The sequence below is a fragment of the Harpia harpyja genome, chromosome 9 (assembly GCF_026419915.1).
Source record: "Harpia harpyja isolate bHarHar1 chromosome 9, bHarHar1 primary haplotype, whole genome shotgun sequence".
Lineage (NCBI taxonomy): Eukaryota > Metazoa > Chordata > Aves > Accipitriformes > Accipitridae > Harpia > Harpia harpyja.
Window position 1 is genome coordinate 23,968,517 of NC_068948.1, and position 18,601 is coordinate 23,987,117.

The 18,601-nt window shown below is 54.5% G+C and overlaps 1 protein-coding gene and 1 long non-coding RNA gene across 3 annotated transcripts; one reads left to right on the forward strand and one right to left on the reverse strand.

The window, feature by feature from the left end:
- Positions 1-5,461: 5,461 nt before the first annotated feature.
- On the reverse strand, positions 5,462-16,493 carry CFAP20 (cilia and flagella associated protein 20). 2 transcript variants are annotated; one of them, XM_052796601.1, is made up of 6 exons: positions 16,349-16,493; positions 9,856-9,935; positions 8,655-8,766; positions 8,117-8,305; positions 6,831-6,941; positions 5,462-5,945 (listed from the first exon to the last, which is right to left on the reverse strand). In XM_052796601.1, exons 1-6 carry the CDS (start codon positions 16,430-16,432, stop codon positions 5,940-5,942), a joined length of 582 nt encoding a protein of 193 aa, XP_052652561.1. In that variant the 5' UTR covers positions 16,433-16,493; the 3' UTR covers positions 5,462-5,939. The 2 variants fall into 2 exon arrangements, with proteins under 2 accessions (XP_052652561.1, XP_052652560.1); XM_052796600.1 differs by lacking the exon at positions 5,462-5,945 and having other exon boundaries at positions 6,822-6,941.
- Positions 16,494-16,860: 367 nt separating this feature from the next.
- LOC128146385 (uncharacterized) lies at positions 16,861-17,966 on the forward strand. Its single transcript, XR_008236742.1, has 3 exons — positions 16,861-17,100; positions 17,408-17,502; positions 17,650-17,966. It is a non-coding gene; the product is annotated as an uncharacterized LOC128146385 (long non-coding RNA).
- Positions 17,967-18,601: the final 635 nt, after the last annotated feature.

Sequence of the window (18,601 nt, forward strand, 5' to 3'; positions counted from 1 at the left end):
ACTCAGCTGCAGCCACTTCCCAGCACTAAATTACCCTGCACTGCCGCACCACTTGTCAGCCACTAATTACTTTAAAAGGGAAGGACCGATGCTGGCTCTTGCCCCGCTTTCCTGGGGCTGCTGGCACTGTGGGGGGAACCCCATGGCCTGGGCCACCCTCCCCTCCCCTCCCCTCCCCTCCCCTCCCCTCCCCTCCCCTCCCCTCCCCTCCCCTGCATCCTTGCCCACACTGGGCAGCGATTCCCAGCCATTAGCTGATTCCCTGGGAAACACGCTTGGCTCAGACTCAGCACATCACTGCAGCCAAGCGAGAAGCCAAAATCGGGGTCAGAAAAACCCTGAAGAATTGGGGGGGAAAAAAGGTCTCCAAGTGGCTCCAGTCTTCCATCGGCCAGGCTGTGCTGGGTCACATTCCTTGGCTTTTAACTTCTTCCAATTCGGTTTTGGCCATTCTGGCCAGATTTGTGCTTGTGGGGGTCCTCCCCAGAGCTGTGGGAGGACCCACAGCTCTGCTGGACCGGGAGCCCTGCCATGGGGCCACCCGGCACCACAGCCTGCCCTGAACCGGGGCCAAATGGGCACCGGGAGCTACCAAAAGGCATGAACCTGACCAAAAGGCGAGGCAGGAGGAAAGCATGGCTGGGATTTGCCGCTCCCTGCCCCCCCAAAGGCAGCTCCAGAGGCAGGCGTAGATGCATTTCCCACGGCAGATGCATTTCCGACAACAGATTTATTTCCCACGGCAGCTGTGTTTCCCCTCTTTCCCAGGGGTGCTGAGGGCTCGGTGGGAAGCAGGAGTGGGGACCCCGAAGCCTGGTACCCGGAGAGATGCCTGGTTCACAGGGAAAGCCAGCTGAGCCAGCCAAGGATGCCCAGGGCCAGATGCTCGTGGCATCCCCTTCCCTGGGCAGCACTGCTACGGCAGGCGAGGGAGCTCCTTGCTGATTCAGGGAGGGACAGGATCTGGGAGCAATTCCCCAGGGGGAATCGGTGGCGCTGGGAGCAGAGGCCCAGGCTGCCCATGTTCGGTGAGCTGAGACTTCGCTTCCCACCCCCCCTCCTGCTTTTCCCCGGATGCTGCAGTGGAGCTGGTGGCAGCAGCCCGGGGCCATCTGGAAATGCTCATGGACAGCAGTGAGGGACCCCGCCGGAGACAAAGCCCAGCATTTCAGCAGGGCCTGGGCTCTTCGCTGGAGGCTGCCGCTTTGCTCTCCATGCCCGCAGCAGGGTTGGCTCACCTCCGACCACCCACAGACGCAAGACCCCAGGGAGGGCAGGGATGTACCTGCTGCACAGGCCAGGGCTTTTGATGGCTCAAGGGAGTGCGAGTCCTGCTCAGCCTGGCCCTGGCAGACACCAGGCAGCCCTGCCAGGATAGACCCCCACCAGGCAGCTCCCAGCTTCCCCAAAACAGGCTGGAGAAGCCCAACCTGGAAAAGACCCCAGGAGCTCAGTGTCCTCCAGGGCCTGCTGAGCCAGCCTGCTGCAGGGGTGGCCGCTGTGATGGGGGTGACCAGGACTGGCAGGGGCTCCCTCTGCCCGCTTGGCACCATCACAGGAGAAACTGCGCTTCCTCCCGCCTCCTCCTCTTCCTCTGCAAGCCAGGGTACGATCCCCTATGCACCGCTGTGAAGACCCGGAAAACAGAGAGGAAGCCGGGCTCGGCACAGAGGAAGAACTGGGGCCGGGACACACTGAGCAGCAACCGGCTGGCCTGAAGGCCAGAGGAAACGATGCTGGGGACAGAGAGGAGAGCCATGGGGCCCTGGGAGGGGTTGAACCCGCTGCCTGTGCATGCTGCAGGCGGGAGTGAGGCTCCAGGTGCTGCCTGGGCAGGGGGTCGCTGCCAGCACAGCCCTGCTGTGGGTGGGATGCACTCGCTGGCTGCATTGAGCTCGGCACACATGTGTACGCCTCATGCCCGTCACCTCCCCTCGTGCCCACCCCGCAGCCACCAGCTTCGTTCCCCATGGTGCCAGACCCTTTGTCTCACAGGGAGGCAAGCCATTTCTGGGGCTGCAGGGGCAATGCACGAGGCGACGGTGGAGCAGACAGTCTGCAGGTCTGCTTCAGCACAACTTAGCATCCATCATCCTCTCACCTCTAGTGGCTCCAAGGCTTTCCCCATCACACCCCAGGGTAGCTCTCAGAGCACACAGCCACTCCCTCATCCAAATAAAATCTTGCTTGGGTGGTCCCATTCTGCAGCCTGCCAGGGGAAGCTCTCACCCCTCTCCCACAGGCACCAGCATGGCAGGAAGATCAGCTCTCCCTGTGTGCAGAAGTGGCCAAAGTCCCCAGTACAGTCACTCATTTTTCCTGGGCAGTGGCCAATGGCAAAACTCAAAATAAATATTTCCCTCGCCTCCAGTGCCGCCCGCCCTATGCTAGACAGCAGCTGCAGAGGATTAGCGTTGCCCTGGAGGTGTAATCCCTCTACAGAGACAATAACATTTAGCCCAAGACATCCAGGGAGATGCAGAACAGGAGGCAGAGAGGGCAAGGAGCAGTTTGGCATGGATTTTTTTGATTCCTGCATATCACCTCTGTGATCAGAGCTATGTGCTTTGTGTCAGGATCCACTTAATAGGAAGGAGACAAAGAGTAAGGGGAAAGCCACAGGCAGGGACAGAAGCCCATACCAGTGTCTTGCCACTCCGCTGGGCCAGACTCTCACCCAGGCTGCTTCTCCCCCAGCGGCAGAGCAAATGGACAGAAAGCTTTCCAGGAAAACCCCATAGTCTGCTTCCCGTCAGCTGCTGCCACCTGCCCCGGGGAAGAGCCACCGGAGCCGAGGGATGTCCCAGCCTTGGCTCACGCCACATGGTGACTGCCAGCTGCTCCAGCTTCATCTGAGCATGCCTGCTCCCTGGCCCAACCCGGGAAGGATCACTCTCCCGTCCCTTGCTCCGAGGTGCTGCAGCCCGTGCACTCACCATCCTTCAGCAGCTGAGATTTCAAAGGGAAGCTTTGCCTTTGATGTAGAAAGCAGGCTCCCAGCACCCAGGTCCCGATCAAAGTGCCCAAGTGCCGGACCTTGCCACAGCCAATGGAAGAGGAAGGTGAAAAGCCGGGGGAGGCAAGGAAAACTCATCTTTGGGCGGGCCGTGCTCTGCCCCGGGTTGAATCCAGGGCTCCCTACGAAGAAAGATTCCTTTCTCCCCCACTAGACGTGAACTGCAATAAGGACTTAGCAGGAAGGAAGGAGCAGGCCACCCACAGAAAGGTGAACAAGGAGATGTTTTTTCCACAGGCTGCCTGTGCTGAACCAGGACTCCCCCTCTGCTCACCCCTCGTACCAAGCTGGGGCTGCCCCGGGAGCACGCAGGTGGTAGCCATCCTCAGGGCAGACTCCCATCTCTGCACCCACATCCTTCCCGCCTTCCTCCACTCTTTCCATGTAGGAGGACGTTGTGTCCCAGCCAGGTCAAGAGCCATAACCAAAGCAGTAAGAAGCTGGGCGCTTCATTGCAGGAGTTTTGCTAGTGCATGTTTACTCTAGGAAACAACTGCTGACAGGCTGCCTGTGACATTTTGGCCTATCCACCAGAAGCATCCTCTTCTCCTGCAGGGAGAGCATCCAAACTTCACTCACCTTCAGCAAGATGGTTAAAGTTTTGATGGGAGAGGGGGATTAGAAGATTTTTGAAGAACACCATGTAAATCCACCACCGCCTGGCCCTAAAGGAAAGAGCCGGTATCTGAGGATGCTCCACTTTGTGCAGCACGTAAACAGGAAGATTCAGTATTTTGTTTCATATTAAAAAATACACAGAGGGTCCACATGGATGTAAGAGTGTGCAGCTGGGAGTTTATTCCAGCAAATCCGCTGGCACAGCTCCTAGAGGTTGGGCAGGAATTAGCAGCAAGGCCCATCTAATCTCTCCACAGAGGCAGCCAGCTCAGGGCCCTGGGGAGCCCAGCCCCTCTTAACACATTAAGGTCACTCACTCAGAGCAAGCCCAACTCCTCGAGGACAAGGGCCAACTCCAGCATGGGGCCCAGCAGGGCAGGGAAAGGCGCAGCAGCTCCCGGCGAGTGCTCATCTGCCAACGACTGCCAAAAACACATGTTCATGAGCCAGGGCTTGCGGGAAAGGATGCACGCTTTACCCTGCCGGGGTCTGATGGCTTCCCTCCGCAGCTCCCCCAGCCCTGGCAAGCTTTGAAAACATGGCAGGAAAGCCTCGCCATGGACTTCATTAAGGGCAATCCTTGGCACACGATACAGTGCGATTCCACTTAACAAATCTCAAGTCCAGCCAAGCCTTGACAGATGTCAAAGCAAGATGGATAGTGCCTTCCCATGTGAGCTTCCTTGGCTTGGCTCCTTAGAGCTACCAAGCTATTCAGCTGCTATAAAAATTGGAAAGGTCTTCTCCAGAAAGTCTTCTGCAAGTGCCATCCAGCACCATGTGGCACCACGGGGTCAGCACCTCCAGTTCAAAGCCCACTAGCTTTAAAGGTGCAAAAATGCAGCTGCATTATAGGTGCCCTGAGAGCTTGCTACAGAGGTAAAGTGGGATCTATACAGAGGAGCTGCTGACCATGAGGGTGCACAGACATGCCAAACCTTTAAACCAGGTGGAGAGTCAGTGGTCAGTATTAAACCCAGAGTCTGGGGCAGATGTCCCCCAACAGGCTCTACTCCTCCTGGGAGAGACCAGCTTTGTTTGACAGGACAATAATGAAAGTGAAGTCTTCCCAATTCACTGCACAGCCCAACACCAGGGAAGGATCAGTACCTGCCTTAAGCACCTACCCACCGGAGTAGCTTTGGGGGGTTTGGCCCCAGAGAGGAAAGGCATCAGCTACTCCCAGGCTCTCCGTTACCAGCGGAGGTCTGCAGCCTCCCCTCTGCAAGCCTTTCCACAACAAAGGCAGATTGGTTTGAGGCAGGGAAGGGCAGCTTCAGCACAGGAAAAGACTTCCGCTCCTGTTATGCTGCTTTGCTAAACCTCCCCTTTGATCCCTGGGGAAAGGGACAATTTGGCAGCTGGAAGACTATTGTGTGCCTCTTGCTATAAGTAGCTGCTAAAGGCTTGGTTGAGAGCTGGAGTGAGTTGTTTAACTACACAGCGAACAGATCTGTGCCCCAACAGGCTAGTAAGACCAATTTGTCACTGCTGGGAAAATGGCTTCAAGGAAGAAGGGAATGACAAACCCATTTCCATGTACTAAACGTGAACAGTGTGAGTTTTTGTCATAGGTAGAGTACCAGAAACCTCATGGACTGGACACAGATCCTGTCTCCTCTATGGAAACCCTACTATTTTTCCTCTCTCCAGATTGCTGTTGTCCACGTCTGTGCCATCCCTTAAACAGTGAGGCTGCCAATCAAAGTCAAATTCAGAGGCAAATTCTAACATCTGGGTTCCTAAAGAAATTCTTTGGCACTTTCTGAAGTGCTAACACATGCAAGTTAAAAGATCCATCAAAGGAGGAAGAAGCCAGAAGCAGCCTTAGAGAGTCAAATGTTTAATGACTTTCCAAGAGTGAATATTACATCCATATTTAGAGCATATATAAAATAAGAGATGGAAAACAAGGAAAGAAAAAATAAAATTGGTATCTTCAAGAGGGCACACTTAACCCCATAATTCCTGCTGAATCCCCTCTTCGGAGGCACAGTGGCCACTTTGAGCAACGCCTCCGTGCAACAAAAGATCAGGTACCAGGCCACTTGCAGTGTTTAGGCTCAGCACTTTAGGAACAGCTACGAGAACTCTGATTCTGTACAACTCGCACACCAACAGCATAGTCCCAGACCTGTTACATGGTTAATTGTGTCCTGTCCAGAAGAGGGATACCAGATGAATCAAAGTTACCCTAGGCAAGGTCAACTGATCTAAAACTTGGTCTCAGCAGGGCCTTCTCTTCCACCTGCTTTTGTTTTCCTACTGACCCCAAACATTTCTCACATCTCTTCCCAACGTGGTGTTATTGCTGGACAGAGCAGGGAGAAGAAAGAAGACACTTATTAGACTCAGCAACACCAAGAGAACTGTATTGGGAGGTCTCCAAGCATTCCCCAGGCATTCTCAGGAGGCTGCTACAGCCCGGAAGGCAGTGACAGGTTCCTCAGAGGAGTTACCTACTGTAAACACTGCCTTCTACCTCCCACTAAGATCAGCACCCAAAATCCTCCCTCAGCTCCTTGAAATTTTGCCCAGGAATCTTCTCTGCTAAAAGAAGCATCTGCACTGGGACAGGCTGGCCCTGGCAAAGAACGTGCTTCCTCACAAGCCTCAAGACCGCTGCCAATATGCCAGGGACTCCTCTCCCATCACCATAAGAGCAGAGCTTGGCATCTCTTGCTGGGCAGCCACAACCTTGCCTATCCCCTTCCCACCTCATAGCACCACTGTCTGCACTGGGCAGGGAAGAGATCAGAGGGGAGTAGATTTGGGCTAGTGGACACAAACAGCATCTCTCCTGGAAGACAAGTGTGGAGCTGCAGCTAGCTCTGAAGAGCAAAGCCACTGCACTGAGTCATGGGTGAAAGCTCCAGAGAGATGCCGGGAGGCTGCCAACCTGCCCAGAGTCCTTCAACACGAACAGGAAGGACGTGCGGAGCAGCTGCACAGCTCACCCTGCTCCTAGATGGGAATGACAACTTCCATGTGTTCTGGCAGGAAAGCCACTCAGCAAGGCACCCCTGACAGACTGCTCACTCTGGCAGCAGTGAGGGTGCTCCCTGGCTGACAGCCAAAGCTGTAAGAGCTCTGCTGCTAGAAGAAACTCTGGATTGTGAAGGCAGCGGGAGAGGGAAGAGGAATGCTAGCCTGGCCCAGCTGCTGCTCCCACCCTCCTTGCCCATGGCTAGCTCACCTTGGCCTTGTTCTGGACAGGCAGATACAGCTTGAACTCAGCTGGGAGCTCATCCTCTGAGTAGAGACGGTCAGAGAAGTACACCCGTCGAATACGACAATTGGCGTGGATCTGAGAGTCAAAACAAAGAGTCAGTCCATTTTCCATATACTCTTTCTACATCCAGCTTCGCTGTCATGCAGCAGCCTGGATTCCTTGGCTCAGCAGCTGGAGAAGAGACCTCACTGCCTCTCTGAATCTGACAGGGCATCAGAGAAGAAACATTGGCCTATGCCCTCTGTTTTGCATTAGATGCTCTCTCCAGTGATGCAAGCTGGCTCAAGAGATTTGGCCAAGCTCTGGCATCTCTGCAAATTGAGATCTGCCTTAGTTGCTTAGAGGGCTCTTTGCTGTGAACCCACCTCTGCCTCTCCACTGGTATCAGCATTTGCCGGAACACTCTCAGCCTTAGCTTGCTGCATTTTTAACACTTCCTTTTCAGGGCCTCCCTGAGGTCAGGAATGAGACTGACCAGTCTTGCGCTGCCTCCACTATCAGCTGGCAGCAAAAGAGTTGCTCCAGTCCCCCTCATGGGTATGTGAGAAGTCAGACATTTCCCAGTTGAATGCCTGTTCATCTCAAGGCAACCTAAGAAGGAACTGCAGAAGTCCCGTCATACTAAGGAACAGGCATGCTCCGCACACAGGCATTCCTCAAAATAACATATGCCATTGGACACAATGAACATGAATCCCTAGCATATGGAACAAGTTTCATGTCCTCAGCAGAAACAAACACTGTGTCAGCTCTGGTCCAAGGGGCTCGGTGAAGGCAGGGTCACTCCACCCGCACTAGGAAACAAGCTCAATTGGGAATATGTATGCACCATAACACCTGGGGTCTTTACCAGCCAGGCTCCCACTTGGCCAGTCGCTGTCTGGCATGTCTGCACAGCAAGGCCGCACATGGCTAACTCCCAGCAGACCTCCCCCCAGCAGGATGTGTGGCATGCCACAGGGAACTTTAGGTGGACTGCAACTCTTACCCTAACTGACAGCCAGCAAGGGAAACAAGATGGAAATGGGCTCCTTCATCTCAGTCTAGTCCAGTGAAGTGAGGCAGCACCAAGACCTCTGCTGCCTGAGTTGGACCTTCGCTCCCATCCCATAGTGCTCTGCAAAGAGCAGGACTGGCAAAGGAACAAGTCAGGGCTAAACCCGGATTCCCGATCTACAGCAAGGCTGTCCCAGCCAGCAGGAAGATCACCAACCATTGGTTTCTGTGGGTAGAACATGCCTGCTTCTCACCTGAACTCTCAGGGTCTCAATGTAATTTGTCCCGTAAGCCCGGCGCGTGAAGTCTGACAGGTTGAACTGGATTTGGTTCCAGCCATCGTCCAGCCGCATGGGCATGGTGCAGATGAAAGGCTTCACCCGAGTCGTGCTCTGGTAGTTGCTCGCCCGGAAACGGCGCCGTACATTCTTATCATCCAGCACCTGGGCAAGGAAGGAAGGCTGCTGACCCAGGCATCAGGGGGCCCCCAGCTCCCCAAGACAGCAGCTGTTCTAGACTTGGGCTCTACCTGTCTCTGAGAGAGGGCTCTCCTACTCCCACCCCTCCGTTTCACAGCACAAGTATTTTTAACAAAGGAAACAGACCCATTTTCAGGAATAGCAACAATGTGCTTGTGAGCTTACTGATGCCCCCCTAGCAGAAGACCTGACACATCACATAGCCAAGAAAGCAAAACTGTTTTGGGGACCACTTGCTGTCTGGGACAAGTTTCAACAGAAGACTGCAGGCTCACTGGTTGCTGGAGGGGCCTCCCCGCTGCATGCTCCTCACCTGCACTTCAAAAGTGAAGTATTTCTTCAGGTTCTTGATGATCATCACTAGGAAAGGTAGTTTGATGCCCAGGGTCTTCTTTGGGTCAGCAGGGCACGTGATGTATGTGGTACTGAGAGGGACAGAAAAACGCTTTAGGTCCTCACACAGCACAAAGCACACAGCCCGAGTCCCAAGTCTCTCTCTTAACCTAACACAGTCTTGGAGGACAGGCAGAAAAAGATTGCCGAGATTGTAAGATCTCAGCAACAGCCAGGGCTTCCTGTAACAGGAGGGAGAGTTTCAGAGGTAGCTGCAGGGATAACAAGATAAAAGGTCCAAAGAATGCATTTCAAATCCCACTTTTCTCACCCAGGGCATGAAACACCTTCCTAGACAGCTTCACCTCCCCAGTTTCAAGGCCACATCAGTGCTGTTTCTTAACACAATCTCTTCCTACCCTTGACTGAATAGGTAGAGCCCTCCAGAGCACAGCAGAGGCCCTCTGTGCTCTATATGGCTGGGAAAACAGAGGTCATGAACCCTAGAACTACACGTCACGCCTGGCAAGTTCTGTATCAACACATCTTGGGAGGAAAAGAAGCGTTGGCTCAGTCTGTCTGCAGGAGAGGAGTCTCCGCTGCCCTTATAAGGAGTGCCCTGCTCTGAATCACCCCTGGAGAAGCCTTGGAGACTCTGAACATGCTCATGGAGCTGGTGTCTCTCTCCCTGGTCAATAGAGACGAGGCTGCTAAGTGAAGCACCATAAGCAACTCCCCTCATAAATCTCCATTTGATCTTCCTGCTGTTGGGAGAGCAGCAGAGCAGGCCTAAGACAATAAAAGATGCAGAAGACAGAATGCTGCTTTGTCAGTAATTGGCAGCTTTCTCAGTAATTGGCAGCACTGACTGGAGACCAGGTATCAAATATAGCTTTTTTTCCCCTAAGTGATGGAAAAATAATGGGACTTTATTTTCATTTTTTATCCCTTAGTCCCACTGAGGATGACAGAGAGCTCTACAAGCACATCCAGGGAAAGGCACGGTACAGTGCCACAGAGGGGTACCAGTGATCTGACCCCAGATCATATTCTTCAATTTATTGACAAAGAGATTGCAGTAGAGTCTGAAGGAGATGTCTGCTGGGCACCGACATCTTTCACTCTGCTCCAGGGCCAAGCCCCCAAGGCACACTAGGGCAGAAGAAAATGCCTTCTCCTACCTGACATTAGTTCCTTCAATCTCCAGCACCAGCGACTGAATGTCATTGTCAGTGATTCGCTTGATGTGGCCATTGCGCACCTGGAAGAAAAGTGGGGCAGACAGCACAGATGTTACCTGAGAGGGAGACAAGAGGCACCCACAGCTCCATTGAGAGGGGGAAAAAGATCCCAGGGGGACCCATCTACGTTCATTTGGCTCCTATTGTCCTGGACATCGCTGTTTCCAAGGCTTTGATCACCACCCCAGAGTGCCAGGACTCCAAGCAAGAGTTTATGGCCCAGCATGCTGCACAGACACTGAGTGCAAGACTTCGATAAATCAAAATACGCTACAGTGAACACAACTGACTCAAGTCTCACGTTAGAGGCCCAAATAAACAAACAGAGAAGTGTCAGAGCAAGATCAAAATAGAGTGGGATAAAGGGTAAGAACAAGTAGGAGCAATACAGGGGCAAGCAAAGGGAGCCACCAGCCAGCCACTGGTCACCAAGGGGTCTCAGTCTCTACTGCTGGGCATTGCTGACTGCCTCTGTGGAAAAACTTCGTTAAAATTATTCGTAATTGCAGTGTACGCAAGTGCAGAGCCATCATCTGCTCTGCTGAGGGGCTTAGGGATTTGGCTACTTGGATGCAGCCAGCTCCCAACAGAGCTCAGGGAGGCCAGGGCCAGAACCAGAAGCCAACACAAATTCATTTTTCTCCACATGCAACATGGCTGAATCCTAGGATCTGAGGATTTATTTTTTCAATGAAGCAGTTCACTTCCCATCAAATTTATCTCCATTTAAAAGGCACATTTGCTAATTAAGCCCTCTGCTCTTCCCCAATGCTAGATCAGCAAATTGCAATGCTCCTTCCGGCTCCATGAATTGATTATTTTAGCGCCTATCACCACTGCTAATATATAGGACACATTAAGCTTTTAATGGGATGGTTCCAGTCATGAGCTACAAAATGATTTACAGGTTTAGCAATTCATCTTCAAAGTTCATTTCTTCAGAGGGACCTACCTGGGTGATGCTGCGTATAATTGCTGGAAGAAAGAGATAAGCCCTGTGAGCAGCCCACCCCCCTGGTCTGTCTCTACACTAAGCAGTTTCAAGAAACCTCACCCTGGATCACCCAGCTGCTGCTGCTAAGCACAAGAGCACAGCTCGCCCTGTCATCCTGCTCTTAACTCTGCTTCAAGCCTGCACAGATACTTCCAGAAAACATTAAGCTCAGAGAGAGGATCCTTACAGAATAACTGTATCTCTCCTTTGCATCAAATGCAACTCCCATGGATGCATAGGTCTGTTCAGGAGAAACCAACTGCACGAGGTCTGGATGAGTTGCCTTTTTTTTTTTTTTTTTTTTTTTTTAAAAATCACCAGCCCAGCAGAAACCCCATGTGCGCCTCTACTTGAAGCAGTGATTGGCATATGGGAAATTAAACCCTGGAAGCCACAGGGGTGGCTTCAGCATACAGCATGAAGACTTAACACCAGGAAATAACCCTGCCTACGCATGTGACAGTAGTGCACAATAAAGCCTGCCTCCATGCCACGCGAGACAGCTTTCACCAAGGGTAGCTTACAGCTCCACAGAGGGGAGAAGGTTCAGGTTTGGGCTTCTCTGGCGAGGACAGTAACAGAGAAAACAGCTAAACATGCTTTAAACCAATTAGTCAGCAGTGTTTCTATCTGCAACCAGGTCCCCTTCCTTAGCCTGTGAAGGCTTTCCTTCCCCAGATTACAGGGACAATGAAAAGAAGCAACTCTTCTTCCTCAGCGTTGCCAGAAACAGGATGAAAGACAGTAGAAAAGAGACGAGATAAGTAGATAAGTACAAAACAGGGCCAGACTGCGTCAGAGCCCTTCCTCCCAGTCCTACCTAGCTTGGTGTACGTTTTTGTGAGCTGCACTACCACCCAGCTGCAGGGAGATGGTAGCCAGGTCATGCAGGCACCCTTCCACACAAAAGCCAGCCTGTCTGCATATGCCTGCAGCCAGCGCTGGCAGGACAGACACACAGACATTTGGAGCATGACATCCAGCACCAGCTGGATCATAAGTCCAAGCAGCCTCGCCGTTTCGGTAAGATAAGGCTGAATGGTATCAGAAGCGCTCACCGCCAATGGGGGCTCAAAGCACTGCCCTCCAGGACTCGGTGGTGCCAAATGCCCCATCTCAGCTCCTCGGCTCGCTCCAGAGCCTGGCTCCCCACTGGAGGCTGAGCTCGCCTCCTGCCTGCCTCAAGGACCACCTCCCTAATGGAGGACACATTTTGGTCACAGCCCAAGGAGCACTTCTCTTCCCCTGCCAGCTCTGGGACCCCCTTCGCAACAAGCTCACACAGACCAAGAGGCAACCTCCGGCTCCATCAGGCACAGATGCCAGCTCTGTGTGGCACAGGGCGGTAAGGATGGTTCTGCTGTGCTTGCAGTGGCTACTCAGCAAGAGCTCCCAGTCTTCAGGGGCCTTCCCCTACTACATGGAAGCTCAGAAAGATAAGATTTCAGAAAATTTTAGAAATCTAAACAAAACACTCCACATTGGTAGTTGGCCAATATTTTCCAGACACCTTAAGCCTAAGAAGGTGGATTTTTGAAGCTGGAAAAAAGGCTAATAGCCCTCTTAGAAAATAAGAGTTCTTCAAATGCCTAATATCCTCTGAATCAGGATAACTGGGAAGTTACCTGCTGTCTAAAGACAAACTGGAAAAGCTTTTTTTGCAGATGCAAACCTCAAACCTTGCAAGGTTTGGAGGGAACAGCAGCTTCACAGACAGTTGTGTCTGAACAGATATAAGACCAGAGGAAAAGCAGCAAGGAGCAATCCTCCCCAGGCCCAGCCGCCAACCCGTCAGCAGACGGGTTGTCACGGTCTGAGACCGACCTCTGGAGGCTCGCTCCCACATCGTTGCCAGACACCCCTTCGTTAGGCGATGGGCTTGTGCCAGCAACAGCAAGCTGAAACACGGCTGGTACCATCGCCCAGACTACCGTAGGCATGGGTACACCCTCACCTCGAGACAGGCCAGCGCTTCTCAAAGTCAGTGGTGGGTCCAGAACAGGCCCCTGTGCCACCTCCCTCCCCCAGGAAGGGAGAGGGGGCAAAACAAGAGGCAAAAGCAGGAGCTGCCTCGCTCTGCTGTAGCACCTGGTGCACACAGGTTTGGCAAGGAGGAGTGAGCAGCATGGTCTGCTGTATTTGAGATGCAGAGGTCTGGAGCAACCCAGACAAAGATACTGTGCAAGAGAACTAACGAGTCAGAGAAGGGCTGCAAAGAGAGGACCCCACCACAGCGTTGGCAGGGACTTGATCCTCACTGTGCTCATCAGGGAAACTGCTACCTGCATCCTGGTGGCAGAGCATGCATTTGACATTCAGACGGGTATTGAAAGCTAGCTGACCTTGTGTCCTCCCAACAGCACTTGAAATTGCTAACGATATTCCGTGTTGACGTGCCAGCAGAAGGAATATGGAGAAATTAGCAAGAGGATGGATAGGTTTGACAAGTTTCATTGAACCGTTCCCATTTGCTCTGCAGAAAAGTGTCAGCGAGTCCCCTGGAGACCAGTCAGTGTATCTCCACATGTCAGGGTGGGGACCATGGTGGCAGGATGCTGCAGGAATAAACAGAGGACTCTGAACAACAAAGTGCTGGAAGGCAAACAGAAGACACCTTGCAAACAGGTCTCCAACTCCAAACCAGGAACATGCAGCGCTGGAAGGCAGGAGAAGAGAGCACACCGCAACAGTTACCGGCTCTCTGCAGATGAGGCTGAAGGAGGAACCTCTGCCTGCAGGGACAGTGGGACAGTCACCACGCTCTTCCCAAGGCCTGGACACTTCAGTCCTACCAAGTCCCCTGGGACAGGATGCTGGTGGCCACAAAAGATTGGGCTTGGCAGGGTTTGCTACCAAGGCCTGCCCACAGCTTACCCACAGCCCCTGAGGGAGAAGGGAGAGAAGGGAGGGACTGTATCCTACTACTTAGAGGGAGGTTACAAATGCTCACAACAAGGAAAGGCTTCCTGTACCCCATTTCTACACCTATATCAAATGAAGAAGCCTCTACTTCACACTGTCTCCATCAGCACAAGCAGCGCACATCCTACTAGGGCTGAACAAGAAATGGTTTTCCCCATGTCACAAAAGCTTGAAATTCCCCAAGATTTAAAATAAATAAATAAATAAATCACTGCCTGCTGGTACTTTTTGCAAAGAGAGTCTCGCACCTAGGACGTGCAAGAACATCAAATCCCTTGTTTCCAATTCTCACCAAAACTACAGGTGCATTTCATGCACCCCTGAACAGAGCAGTGAACGCTTACTGCAAAGTTCTGGTTGCTTTCCCCCTTTCCAGAAACCCCAACCCTAAGCCTCTCCTGTGGCGATGCCATAGCTGGACCACTCCTGGGACGTCTGGGCTTGGACAGATAAGTATTTTCCAATAAATAAATAAATAAATAAGCCTACCGGAAAAATCCCTCACCATTTCTGGACATTTACTCACTTCATGAACACCAGCCTGCCCCTCTGCTGCCAGCCTGGCAGGTTCCTCCATCAAGCCAGAGAGGCTTCATCAGCAACTTAGCACCCAGCTCCCTGTCTGCAGCAGGCCATCAGCACCCAAACCATCAGCAGCACTGCCCCATGCTGTACATTCACGCAGTCTTTGCACCACCAGCAGGATTTTCTGAAGGGGCTGAGCAGGGGAGATGACACCCACATGCTGTAAAGACCTGAGGGACTCTGCTTTCTCAGCTCCAAGGCAGCAAGATACCCTAAGTGCTGCCCTTTGCCTCCTGCTGCTGCGAACACACCAAGGGTGTCAGGTCAGGAATGCCGAAACCATTACAAACCCACCACCCCAACTCCTTTTAAATGGAAAAGTGAGGTGAAAGAGCGAGCTACACTGATATCCACAGGCAAAGAAGTCAGAAAACCCACTCTGGTTTCATGCCACACCTTTGTGAGCAGGGTAATCCTCACAACAAGCTCGCCCAAGCTGGCCATGCTTCCTCAGGATAGGCAGACCTCTAAGTGAGAAAGAGCACCCACATGCAGCCCTACTGCTCCCAAGGATGCAGGGCTGCTGCCACTGGGCAGTGCTACATGAGCCCAGCCACATGCAAGCCCTACAGCAGGTGATGGAAACAGCCTGCACACCCAGCTGCTGTTCTTGGGAACAGCAGTGCTAATTTTTCATCAGTCTTTTCTGGCCAATCCAGTCACTATTGCACCCGAATGGACCACTGCTTACGTCCACCCTGCAAGCAGACTTCCTGCTGGCCACCCCACAAGCTGCACAGTCGCAATGGTATCACCCTGCACAGGACAATTCACAGGTTGGAAGGTACCTCAGGAGGTCTCCAGTCCAAGCTCCACCACCAAGCAGGGTCAGCCCAGATCGCTCATGGCTTTATCCAGTCTGGAGGCATGCTACATCCCTTTGCCTAAGAGGGCACCCCGTCCTCGCACCATCCAAATAAGCTGCTGATCCTTTTTTAAAGTCACGAATATTTGTGCAAAAGCCCTAATGCAGGCACATGCACACAGCTAGGCTATGTGACGCAACCCAGTTCGTCGCAGAGCTACATGGGTACCCCATTGACGGGAAACAGGATGGGTCTGCGCTGCCTGTCCCCCATCCCACAACTTGTAAATGCTCACGCAAGCCCACTGAGGTCAAACACCACCACTGTCTGCTGTCTGCCTTGAAGGCTTTCATTCCTGCCAAAAGCACAAGAAATTCAGATTAGGTTCAAGCACAAGTAACTGAATACATGTCGTAACCTCAGAGAGGAGAGGGTTTGTGAAGAAGAAGAAGCAGCAGGTCCCAACACTCAAAAATTTCCTGACATGGGCTCCCTGATGCGAGATACCGGGGAGAAGGCAGGGGACCCTCACAGAACCACTCTAGAAACGGATAGGATGGAAAAACAAACAGATGAAACACTCATGACTTCTTGTACATCCTAAAGGCCACCACACAGCCTACTTTTAAATGCCTGTCGCAAGCCTGTTTAAAAAACGGGTCACATATGACAGAAGACCCCCATCTCAGTTACATCAGGTACTGGGGGGAAGCTGCCATATGTGGCGAAGGGTCGTTTTGTTTTCTGCTGCCTATTTCCAGCATTTGACATTTTTTCTAGCTTCTTGTAGTGCTGCATTCGTGACACCGGCCGGGCCCACTCCCCTAGCGGGGCTCTTCCCCTCGGCAAAGGCGGAAGAAAAAGATACTTTCACAATAACACATTCCCCTCCAAAAAAGACCCCCGTCCTCCCCGGGGGGTTGCCGGTAACCTGGTTCGGGCGGCTCAGGCCCCGGCAACCTGCCCAGAGCGGCCCCACGGGTGCCCGGGCCCTACCGGCTGCTTCCCGGTGGGCCGCGGCCCCTCGTCTCGTCTCGTCTCGCCTCGCCTCGCCAGCGGCCCCGCGCAGCCCCGGGAGGCTGAGGCGAGCGGTCCCGCTGCGCCCCCGGCCCTGCCGCCGCCTCACCTTCTTGTCCCAGATCTGGAGCGGCTTGCTGCCGATGCTGTACAGCACCGAGAGGAACCCGCTCTGGAACGTGTTCTTGAACATGCCGGGGCCGCGGCGGGCCGGGCGCTCCTCTCCCGCCGCCGGGGCCGCCGCTCTGCGCAACGACACGGCGGCTCCCGCCGATCCCTCCGCGCTCCCGCCGATCCCTCCGCGCTCCCGCCGATCCCTCCGCGCTCCCGCCGATCCCTCCGCGCTCCCGCCGATCCCTCCGCGCCCGCGCCCCCGCCCCGCGCTTCCGGGTCGCGGCGGCAGCGCCGCCGTCACCAGGGAACTACTTTCCGCGCCTGCCGGCTGCCGTCGGATCTACTTCCGGCCGCTGCTGAGGCAACGGGGTGTTACGGGAGCGCGCGCTGCCGTGGCAACGGGGTTGGGCGGGGCCGGGCCCGGGGGGAGGCGGAGGCGGAGGTGGCCGAGGGCCGGGGCGGGCCGGCCGGCGGAGGCCCGGGCGGGGCCCTCCCTCCCTCCGTCACAGCGGTGCAGCCCCGCGGGGCGGCCGCCGGCGGCCCCGGGCAGGCACCGGCTGGTCGGTACCGGCCTGCCGGGCGCTGCGCCTGGCCACCGGCGTTGAGCGGTGGCGGATGCGGCCCTGCCGAGGCCTGGGGCGCACCCCGTTGCCCGCCCGCCCGCCCGCCCCGCCTCTGCCCCCTGGACCCGGCGTCGGTGCTGCTTGCCGCAGGCGCCGGGCGTTGAGGTTCCCGCCCGCCGGTGCGGTTCCCGCCCGCCGGTGCGGCCGGGTGCCCGGGAGGGGACCCCGTCAGGGCCGGCCCCCGTCAGGCAGCTCTCCGGGCCCAGAAGGGCACTCGCAGGCCCCGCGGGGGGCAGGTGGGTCCGGTGTGGCCTCAGCACTGGACGCCGTCCTGAGTGGACCCCGGCCTGCAGGGAAACCTTCAGGGCGGTGAAAGCCTGGCTGGGGCAGGGCCCTGCCCTTGCTCTGCTGCCGGGCACCGGGGCTCCCAGCTGCCCTGGAGGGCTCGCCGGGCACCGGCTCCGTCCCGTTTCCTTGTTCACTCGGCAAAGCGTGTTACTGAAGCCAAGACCATTCAAGGCCACGGGCTGGTCCACTGTAGCTAATGAAATGGCTGGTACTACGTCTACTGAACGTTGGGACTTAGGTGGGTACATTTGTGAAACGTCCCAATTCTCCCCTGGCGATTCACAACCATCAGACAAAAGGCAACGCTTTGGTTTTCTGTTTCCAACGATGCACTTCGCTTACAGAGAGTTTCTCCCAGAGTTTGGGATTTGCTGTTTTCTTCTAGGGGCCTCCATTTCTCTCTGTGCTGGTTTTACAAGACCAGAGTGTCCGGATTGTGTTTCCTCCACTTTCCTGCTTCCTTTAGCCCCCAGTCTTGCTCCCAAGTTCCCAAGCTTCACTTGCCCCAGCAGGTGATGTCCATCCATCCCAGTCCCAGTGCCGCTCAGAGCAGCTGGTGCACATCAGCAGGTATGCATGCCTGTTGGAAATCCTGCTTGAGTGTTAATGCTAGTGCCTCCATTAAAACGAGTGATAAATGCTGACAGCCTAGCCCTGTGTCTGTGGACCTGCATTTTTGGGTAGCACTACTGCAAAGTGTGAGTACCAGAAAGCAGCTCCTGTCACTCCCAAGTCCCTGACTCGGATCTTCCAAGACGTGGCCAGGCCCTTTCCTGTACCTCTGTGGCCAAGGGAAAGGCAAACATCTTTGATGGAGGCGGAAGGGAAGGATGCTTTGGTCACACAACAGCAGTGGGCACGTCCCACCCTCTGCCAAACCATTTCCCAGCCCTCTGATGCCACCCGGGCTGGAGCTGGCTGCAGCTGTGTGCTTGGAGCTCTCTGTTTCTGCCCCAGGCCGATGCAGCACTAACAGGGACGCACTGGTGCCGGAGGCTGCTGCCTTGTTAGGTCAGAAACCACTGGGAGGTCTGGAAATCCGTGCTTTCCAGAGCAGCCTCCTGCACATCAGCTGGTGTGGCAGGTTGTCCCAGTGCTCTGTCACACTTGCTGTCATGGTGGCATTTCTTCAGATAGCATTTCAGGCCAGAACTGCTCCATCTCCGTGTGGAAATGGGCCGGATCCTGCACTCGCTGACACCAGAGATACCTGTCATGAGGCAGGCTGGTAGGAGGAAGGGACAGGAAAGCTCTCAAACACAGCAGCACCATCAGTGCAATACCTCCAACTTCTACTTGATGCTCTAAGCCAGGCAGGGACACCAGCACTGTGCAAG

What these genes read in the sequence shown, in the direction of transcription:
- CFAP20 (XM_052796600.1), bottom strand. Translation starts at nt 16,432, where the DNA reads ATGTTCAAGAACACGTTCCAGAGCGGGTTCCTCTCGGTGCTGTACAGC. An exon ending in ATTGAAGGAACTAATGTCAG is followed by an intron (nt 8,767 to 9,855) that starts GTAGGAGAAGGC and finishes TGTCCCTCTCAG; the next exon opens with TACCACATACATCACGTGCC. An exon ending in ACTTCACTTTTGAAGTGCAG is followed by an intron (nt 8,306 to 8,654) that starts GTGAGGAGCATG and finishes TTCCTTGCCCAG; the next exon opens with GTGCTGGATGATAAGAATGT.